The 9,813-nt window shown below is 40.7% G+C and overlaps 2 protein-coding genes across 7 annotated transcripts in view; both read left to right on the top strand.

Moving 5' to 3' along the window:
• The window catches only part of LOC109965575 (uncharacterized), an 8,090-nt gene extending 3,258 nt beyond the window's left edge, over positions 1–4,832 (top strand). For all 4 annotated transcript variants that reach the window (XM_020609685.1, XM_020609684.1, XM_020609683.1 and 1 more), the window contains 3 exons: positions 1,526–2,161; positions 3,188–4,092; positions 4,768–4,832. In XM_020609685.1, the coding sequence (XP_020465341.1) occupies positions 1,526–2,161; positions 3,188–4,092; positions 4,768–4,824 (1,598 nt within the window). In that variant the 3' untranslated portion in view covers positions 4,825–4,832. The remainder of the gene's footprint in view (positions 1–1,525; positions 2,162–3,187; positions 4,093–4,767) is intronic.
• Positions 4,833–5,070: 238 nt separating this feature from the next.
• The window catches only part of notchl (notch receptor, like), a 14,892-nt gene continuing 10,149 nt past the window's right edge, over positions 5,071–9,813 (top strand). For 2 of the 3 annotated variants that reach the window (XM_020609677.1, XM_020609678.1), the window contains exons 1-4: positions 5,076–5,155; positions 6,173–6,317; positions 7,005–7,337; positions 8,619–8,839. In XM_020609677.1, the coding sequence (XP_020465333.1) occupies positions 5,104–5,155; positions 6,173–6,317; positions 7,005–7,337; positions 8,619–8,839 (751 nt within the window). In that variant the 5' untranslated portion in view covers positions 5,076–5,103. Of the gene's footprint in view, positions 5,156–6,172; positions 6,318–7,004; positions 7,338–8,618; positions 8,840–9,813 lie in introns of all 3 variants that reach the window. The other variant, XM_020609679.1, reaches the window with a different exon arrangement.

The raw sequence follows: 9,813 nt of genomic DNA, 5'->3' as shown, positions 1-9,813 counted from the left end.
TCAGGTTTTGGGGCTGTCGCTGAGCAACGTGGAGTTTAAGCTCCCTCCAAAGATGTTCTATTGGATTGAGGTCTGAAGACTGGTTAGGCCACTCCAGAACCTTGATATGCTTCTTACGGAGCCACTCCTTGGTTATCCTGGCTGTGTGCTTTGAGTCGTTGTCATGAGCCACGACCCATCTTCAATGCTCTGACTGAGGGAAGGAGGTTGTTGCTCAAAATCTCACCATAAATGGCCCCATTCATCCTCTCCTTAATACAGTGCAGACGTCCTGTCCCCTTCGCAGAAAAGCACCCCCACAGCATGATGTTTCCACCCCCATGCTTCACAGTAGGGTTGGTGTTCTTGGGATGCATCTCATCCTTCTTTTTCCTCCAAACACGACGAGTGAAGTTTAGACCAAAAAGTTCTACTTTGGTCTCATCTGACCACATGACTTTCTCCCATGCCTCCTCTGGATCATCTAGATGGTCTTTGGCAAACTTCAGACGGGCCTGGACATGTGATGACTTGAGCAGGGGAACCTTCTGTGCAATGCATGATTTGAAACCATGACGGCGTAGTGTTCTACCGACAGTGACCTTTGAAACTGTGGTCCCAGCTCTCTTCATGTCATTGACCAGCTCCTCCCTTGTAGTTCTGGGCTGATTCCTCACCTTTCTTATCATCAGTGATACCCCACGAGGTGAGATCTTGCATGGCGCCCCAGTCCGAGGGAGATTGACAGTCGTCTTTAGCCTCTTCCATTTTCTAACAATTGCTCCAACAGTTGATCTGTTTTCACCAAGCTGCTTGGCAATTGCCCCGTAGCCCTTTCCAGCCTTGTGGAGGTCCACAGTTTTGTCTCTGGTGTCTTTTGACAGCTCTTTGGTCTTGCCCATGGTAGTAGTTGGCGTCTGACTGACTGTGGGGTGGACAGGTGTCTTTAAAGAGCTCAGACAGGTGCTACTAATTTAGATTAATGAGTGGAGTAGAGGTGGACTTTTTCAAGGCACAGTAACAGGTCTTTGAGAGCCGGAATTCTTGCTGTTTCTCAGGTGTTCAAATACTTATGTTCTGCAGTGCAAGACAAATAAATTCTTTAAAAATCATACAATGTGATTTCCTAATTTTTTTTTTTTAATTCTGTCTCTCAGAGTGGGAATGCACCTACAATGTGAATTTCAGACCCCTCCATGAGAGAACTTGCAAAATAGCAGGGTGTTCAAATACTTCTGTTCCTCACTGTATATGTTTGCCATCATTTGGTAAGTTTGTATTTTACTTTATTCAGATCTAAATTGGCAAATTCATGTTATTATCGGAGTACTGTTTCCACACATATTTACTTCAAAATCCAGATTTCTTGCAGTGACACCCATACTATATTTCTCATCATGTCTTTTATTTTCTAAGGGTACATTTGTACATAAAAACGTGAAATGAAGATAGTGTATGGAAATTGAATGCTTTAAAAATAATAAAGCACTGCTTTAATTTTTGCATAATTAATCCAGGTGTATGTTTGTTTGGGGTTGTTTTACAGCACTTCTTAATACAGCTGCTAAAAATGGGCACATTAATTTGGACAAAACAGGGGCTGCCAGAAAAACACCCAAAGCCAAAGTCACAGATCCATCAAAGTGGAAGCAAAACAAGCAGAAACAGCTGAGAATGGAGGGAAAAGCATACGTGAGCAAACGCAAAAGAGACGGCGAGATAGTGACAAAGCAGCTGAGAGCCATGGGACCCAGGTGTACCTCACATGCCTGCAGAAAGGCATCAAACCGGCTTTGCAGTGAAATCAGTGAAGAAACCAGGAACAAAGTGTTCAATGAATTCTGGCAGCACATGAACTGGGCTCAGAGGAAACTTTATGTGGTAGAGCAAGTTGACCGTGACCCAGTAGAAAGATCTCGAGCAGTGGGATCCCGGTCAAGAAGATCAGTTTCGCTCCGTTATCATTTGATGGTGGATGGCAAAAGGAAGCAAGTGTGTAAAAACATGTTCCTGTCCACTCTGGGGATTGGAGAGTGGTCTGTGCTCAGCTGGGCACAGAAAGGAGCGAGAAAGAGGAGCAAGTCAAATGAAAACAAATTAGAAAAGAGGCAGGCTGCCCCTCAGTGCCCGCAACAGAATCCTGCTGCTTCTGAAATCGTTAACACTGTGGAAGTCAGCCAGGGTGAGTAACTTTAGTATCATTTCAGCTACTCTTTAAACTTAAGCAAGCAATTAATTAGCTGACCAACACAACAATTTTGATAATGAATTAAATTGTAGTGTATCAAGCACAAATGTGATGATTTTCTGGACTTATTCTGTTTCCTTTCATTATAAATTCATTAAATTCTTTTAGCTTTATCACTACTGGTTGGACAAAGCAGACAATGAGAGATGTCTTCTCAGGCTCTTAGAAATTGTACCAGGGATGGAAAGATAAAAGTACTGCCCCATTTAGTAGCAGCCTAATGTAATAATGAAAGTGTCAGAACGTGCATCTTTGTTCTGCTAAGTTCACACATTAGCACAAGTCCAGAGTTTTTGCTGCAACACTTAAAGTTACAATATGTAACTTAAGGTATCATAGCATGAAAGTCCAAATCAATCCACTCTGCTCCACCCAGCGCTCCCTCCTCCACCTCCACTGTGCTCTACTACAATCTGCTACGCTCAGACATGCTCTGGTCAGCTCTTCAGATATTTGTCATTACGAAATTACAAGAAATGAGAATGCAACAAAACTGACCAAACAAGCAGAAATAATAAAAAATCTCTGATTGCTCAGAGAGGTCAATCCTGCTCAAAACCTTTTAGTATCTAATATCCCTGCACAGCTGCCAGTGCTGTTCACTGAGTCTGGGTCACAGCAGGCTTCGACAACACCTCTCCACATTAAGACAAGATTTGCAGCTTATTTCTATGACAGAAATATTTGGAAAAGTTATGTGCTGTATCTTTGAGTGTATCACAGCAGTGCATCAAGTATGTTAGAGTTAGATAAGTAAACCTGTTCAGTTGTTCAGTTCAGCTGATATTAGATTAGCCAATACATAACACTTGCTTGTTCACTCCTTTGAGGTAATCTAGACACAGTGTCACTGACAAGTCGATTTTTCAACAGTAAAATGTTTTTCTCAGTGTGTACAGTATCTTGGTCACAGAAAATGAGATGGGCTGTAATGTTAATGACATTTCTCTCTTTCTGCAGAATGTGTGGATGCCAATGATAAAGTCAAAAACAGGGCACCAGAACCAGAGGGGCTGGCCAGAAAGAAACCCAGAGTCGCCAAGCCTCTAACATGGAAGCAAAATCGACAGAAGCAACTTAGAATGGAGGGAAAACCATACATCAGCAAACGTAAGAAAGATGGTGTAACCATAATTAAAGGTCAGAGGACCATGGGACAGAGATGTGCATCCAGTGCTTGTAAAAGGGCCTCCAACCGCTTCTGTGCAGACTTCAGTGAAGAAACAAGGAGCGACCTGTTTGCTAGCTTCTGGCAATGCATGAACTGGGCTGAGAGAAAGATCTATGTGGCTGGACTAGTTGACTGCGACTTGGTGGAAAGAACCCGAGCACCATGGACTCAGTCAAGAAGGTCTGTCTCGATGCGGTATCATTTGATAGCCAGTGGTGAAAGAAAACAAGTTTGTAAAAGGATGTTTCTCTCCACTTTGGGGATTGGAGAGTGGTCAGTGCTTAACTGGGCCCAAAATGCATCCCAAGAGGACAACTCAGAGGAAAACACTAAGAAGACAACACAAAGGAAGTCTCGTAAAGCCTCAGAGCATATAGTCCTGAAGGAGTTCCTGGAGAGATTGCCTAAAGTGCCCTCTTACTGTTGTGGGACGTCCATCTCTAAACTGTATCTGGAGCCGGTCTTCTCAAACATGTCCGAAGTGTACAGGCACTACTACAGCCACTGCTTAGAGAAGAAGACACCACCACTCTCTCGGCAAGTTTTTTGTGCCGTCTTTAAAAGAATGGATTTGGGTTTGTGTGACCCTAAAAAGAATCAAGGTTGTTCTTTCAGTGTGAGAGGAAACCTGTTTAATGAGCTTTGGGAGGAATACTGCATGGAAAGAGAAGCTTCAGGGCCACAACCAGGGAAAGTGAGTAACCAGTAGAAACATAGTTAGTTGGTCATATACAGTACATGTTGTGAAAAGACTTTACTGAATGAAGATTATATCCTGGTAAGACCGTGGTTACATCTTCCAGGCTCACACTATTTCAAGTTCATGAAGTTTTTATGAAGATGAACAGTTGTTTCACTTATGTGGAATTATTGAAGCACTACATCCAAAAACCATGTTAAATGTAAAAAAAAAGTTGAAACATATTTATTTGTTAATTTACTGTTGTATGTAATGTGAAAGGTCAAAGTAAGTGTCTGAAAGGACTCGTGGCAATTCAAACTGCAAGACAAAGACATTGATTTTATTTATTTCCCTCTGTGCTTACCAAAGGGCTATTGGGCCCCAAATGTTCTATTTTCTTCTGTTAATTAAATAAGAAGAAATATCAGAAGCACTTTACAGATTCTTATCAGAGGCCGAGTGTTGACAGTCAAGTTTTTTGGGCAAAAGAGATGTTTGTGTGTGAGTGTGTGTTTCTACACTTGTTGGAAAAGGTCACATTCAAACCACGCTCATTTTACACACTGAAATAACAGTTCGCAGTTTGGTTTTTTTTTTTTTTCAAGTGGAGACAGTAAGAACTACACATACACACAGAGACAAACACAATCACATACAGTTATCGCCCTCCTATTTTTCTCCACACAGAGACAGGAAGTTGTCCACATATCCGCAGGGCCCCTGAAAAAAAAAAAAAGCAAGTGAACAAAGTGAGTGGGGTGGTGGTAGCAGAACGTGTTGGTGGCAGTGACGGTGATGGAATTGGGCGACTTTGCTCACAGATAACGGTTCATTAACAGCAGATAACAACAGGGCTGCCGCTACACCACAGAGCTACAGATTTACAACCGTGCTGAACGCTGTAAATAACAGCTGAGATTCTGCAGATCAGAGGCAGGTTTACCTAAAAGCTGGTCTGGACTGCTGATCCATCCGAGCAGATAGGAGAAAAGACCTTCAGCTGGTGACCTGAACGGCCTGGACATGCTAATTCTGAGGACGTTTGTTCTGCTGGGATTGAGCTGGTCATGTCGAGGTGAGTTAGCTGCTCTGTTCCCAACAGACTTGTCTTTCTGTTAATCAGACACGAAACATGCCACCTGTTCAGTGTGCGTCCAAATCACACCCAGTGGCTCTAGAAAGAAAAGTTTACTTTTATGGTTGTTTTGAAAAAGCAGTGTCCAGTTTCTGAACTACATTTATTTAATAATGATCATTTTAAGGACTTTTTAAGGTAAATTTAACTCATGTTTTTTAAAATATGTGATTTGCCCTGTCTTCAAGACCTGTATTTTTACTGAATAATATGATTTACAATTGTTTTAGATGAAATAAATAAATAAACTTCTCTCCAAAAGTATTTTGAAATAGCAAATTGGAATAGACATATTTGTTTTTTGTCACTGTTACAAAGATTTTAGTCTGTCTTTATCATTAACAAAGGTTAATGGTGAAGACAGACTGAATTCTTTTTTATTTCATTTTTGTTAACATCTTCTTTTCATTATTGACATTACTTTATTATTTATATTTCCTCTCTTGTTCCTGCACCAGGAAAACCTCCTATGCTGATCAAGTGAACCAAAAGTGTACAACACTTAATATGTCAAATCTCAGCCCTTTTGTCCATGTGGGGGTTTTTTCTCTGCTGTAATTTTATGGTCATGCACACACCTGCCAAGCCCATTGTCCAACTCCATCACATTCCTCATTGCCACAGCAACGACCTTCGACCTTCAGCGAGTCCCAGCCCACTCCATTTCCTGTTGCTATTCACTTCTCCTGGAAACATCCTGTTTATGTCGGCCCCATTTCCTGTTCCTTTTAGTGGTCTATATAGGGACCCACCTTTCATGGCTTGACCTGCATTGTTATGAATAGTTGCTAATCCTCTGAAACAATGAGAGGCTTGAATATGTGGGTGAGCTGGTCCTGAGATAAAACACTGAAAACTGCTTGACTGGTCTACGACTGTTTAGAAGGGCCACAGTTTGTGTGAACTGTTGTGCACAAATGGCACCTTTTATGCACCAGTTTGTGTTTGTGCCCATAGCTGTACCTGATGATCCCTGGAGCGAGTGTCAAGTCAGCAGAGTGTGTAAGAACAAATTCGGAGATGGGTCATGTGACAGAGAGTGTTTGGATCTCAAGTGTCTTAGAGACGGCTTCGACTGCGTAAAGGACAGGGGCCACTGCAAGTAAAACACCTTTGTTGTCATCTCCACAGGATGTCAAGACTAGAAAAATAGCAAAAAATCTTATTAGTGAATGTTGTGAACATATTGGGTTTTTATTGACTTATTTGTACCAATTATGGTTATTCTTTTTAATTGTTGTGTGGTGGTTTATGCACAATTTTTCATTGTCCTCTTATTTGTATCAATGCTTGTATTTGAATCTTTTTTCATATAGATCACTTTAAATTTAAGCATGTTTTATATGTGAGAGACAATGAGTAAAGTTCAGTATTATTAGTACACTGATGCAGAGGACAATTTAAATACTAAAAGGTTTTCTCTGGTACAGGAAACAATAATATCTTTTAAAAAATGCAATAAGCAATTTAAACAATTAAAACGATAAACAATGTAAAAGATACTATTAAAACATGAGTTTTTGTGGTTGATTGCTGGCTGTACATAAAATGAGCAGCATAGAGCTGTCCATACAGTCACCTAATGGCAGTAACAATAATAATGATGCTGAAATCTGATGCACCACATCGCTTATTCTTAGCAGTTTGACAGTAAATTTCTACATCACTCATTCTTTGTTGAATGCTCTAGGGGACAGAAAGTTAACAAGTAAACCTTCAGTCAAGATTATTTTGTAAAATAATACTCTTTCTTTTATATCCTTTCAACTCACCCCATCATGGCTCTCAGTCCGGGCCACATCCAGTACTGCCGTGATCACTATGCCAACTCCCACTGTGAGCATGGATGTGACAGCGCCCCCTGTGGATGGGACGGCAGTGACTGCTTCACACACCAGAGCCATAAGTGGTCTGCAGGCTTTCTGGTCCTTCATGCCAAAATCCCACAACAACGTGGCACCTTCTCCAACAGCTCCTTGCTCTGGGCGCTCAGTGTCCTCCTCCGGTCACCACTCAAACTGAGAGGCTCTGCCCCCCTTGCCACCAACAGGAACTTGTTTGACTTTGATGATCAGCAGCTCATCGACCTTCAGGCTCAGGCAGTGCCAGGGGAGGCAAATGGGTGGGTACTGAGAAAATGTTACTAGCATTATGATTAGGTGTGTCAAATACAGTGTCTTTGGCTCTACTTTATTTAACCTATATTTAAACTGGGTAAAGCACATTTTGCCAGGGTCAAGGTCAAAGTGTTTATTTGTCATATGCACAGTTAGGAAACGTGTTTCCCTGTACAATGAAATTCTTACTTTGTCGTCCACATGAATGCCACAAAATACAAATGAAATATAAAGTAGATAAATAAGTAACACAAAATCTAAGGCACTTTAAGCAGCAAATGCAGCAATCTAATAAAAATATATAAGAATATAACAGATAATGTATGCTGCATGGGAGCAGCATGTGCAGCAGTCAACAGTCAATGTGCAATTATGCATGTGCAAACTGAGAATGTAAACAGTACAGGTCGACAGTACATGACGTATTTCCTGGTAATATACTCTTCAACTGTTTAGGAGTCTGATGGCAGAGGGAAAGAAAGAGTTTTTCAGTCTAGTGGTCCTGCATTTCACACTTCTGAACCTCCGGCCAGAGGGTAGGGAGGTGAACAGTCCATGCTGGGGGAAGCCTGACTATGATTGCAGCATCAAAAGTTTCAGATAAAACAAAATTAGGTAACAGATAATACTAAATACAGATAAAAATACTAAAACTGGCTACAAATAGGCTAAGAATGGAGACAAATAACAATGTACTCAATTACTGTAGAATTTATTATGGTTCAAATTCTGCCAGACATATCAGATTCATCCTTAAATTCCTCTTGTAGATTATTCCTGTGGCTGTATACAAAAAATGTATCATCTGGAAAAGCTGTATTTCAGATCCATATGAATTTACACCTACATTAAATCATTCATGCAAAGGCAAAATTAGACTTGGCCACACACACAGAACTTTGAGGAACTCCACTGAGCACAGTAAACCAGCCTGAACCGAGTCCAGGGATACTGATACAAATATTGATGTGCAACTATTTTTGAAATAAGTATTCTCAGAATCATGTTTCCTTTAACTTTTTAGTTTGTTTGATAAAATAGTTAATATCAAAATAGGTTATTACTTTTTAAAATTTCAGATTTCAATCAAAAATTTATTCAGGTGAACATACTTCTTGAAACTGGACTCAAAAATTCAGTTCAATTCTATTTCTAGTTCAATTTTATTTCTGTAGTACCAAATCACAACAAAGGTCATCTCAGGACACTTGACATAGTATGGTCTAGACATTATTATTATTATTGAGAAAAACCCAACAAATCTCCCTTCTCTCTCTCATTCCTAGCTCCCTCCTTTTCCTCCAAGTGGACAACAGGCCATGCTCCCGTCTGCCCTCTACCTGTTTTCTCCATGCCATCGATGCTGCCAGTTTCCTACGTGCTGTAATGTTGCTGAAGCCCACCTCGTTCCCCACCCTTCCGGAGCTGAGGGCCATCATCAGTATTAGAGGCATCCAAAAGGAACCAGAAAGCACAGAGGAGGAAACGAGAAAAGAGGAAGTTGAAGGTAGGCTGACATGTCCTGTCTCCGACACACGTACATCCAGCTTTGAATTTCATCCAAACAAAACACTATAAACACCTTTTTGTTTCCAGTGTGTAGATGTGTTGGTAACTGCTGCAGGTTTTGTTCACACATTTCAGCTCTTACATACCGCACAGGATAGAAAGGCACATGCAAATCAAACATGGATATCTGGTCGAAACAAACTGTTTTTAAAAGTGCATTTCTTCTGACCAAACAAAAATTGGACTAAAATGAGCATAAATATTGGAATTACACTGAAATATGACTCCAAGTGAATGTTAATGTTGCACATTGCCTACTCGGTGTATAGATGAGCAGCAGGCTACTAGCATGTTTGCCACCACATGTTTATAACGTGATCTTACTGTATATCTATATTGTGTATACAGCTTGCATCACTGCTCCTGTGTGGCCAAACAAATCTGTTATTGAGTAATTTTTCACCTGTAAAGTCAAGTTATGTTCTCAGTTTTAACTGAAAGAAGTGAAAGAAGTTGAAGTTGTAGTGGTAAAAGCAAACTTAATACAGTTAATAGTTATTAGCATAGTTGATAGGCCAATGTTAGTTAAGTTAAATATGAAGTATGGTCAGAGATGAACTCTCTGCTCTTTGCAAGAACATTGGGCATCAGGCTTCATGTTTTTCAGTACAGGTTGTAGGGGGTTCCCAAAATAGAGAAGTGAAACCAGGGTGGGGGCCCAATGGACGTCAAGACAACAATTACAGGAAGCTGGGAAATAGCCATATAGCTAGTTGCAGAGCTGACCAGGGAGAGAGTGTGAGTGTATGAGAAGACCTGAGAAGACTGACCTGACAAAACTCCAACCTCTGCAGAGGCCCAAAAATCAAGGTGGTCCTGTGTCTCGCCCTCTGAAACTTTCTATTACAATATATTGTACAATAAATGATGATTGGCACTGCAGTGATTCTCCCTGTGAATTAATTCTATACA

This window comes from Monopterus albus, unplaced genomic scaffold (genome assembly GCF_001952655.1).
Source record: "Monopterus albus unplaced genomic scaffold, M_albus_1.0 scaffold101.1, whole genome shotgun sequence".
Taxonomy (NCBI): domain Eukaryota; kingdom Metazoa; phylum Chordata; class Actinopteri; order Synbranchiformes; family Synbranchidae; genus Monopterus; species Monopterus albus.
This window is presented reverse-complemented; position numbering and strand designations above follow the sequence as displayed.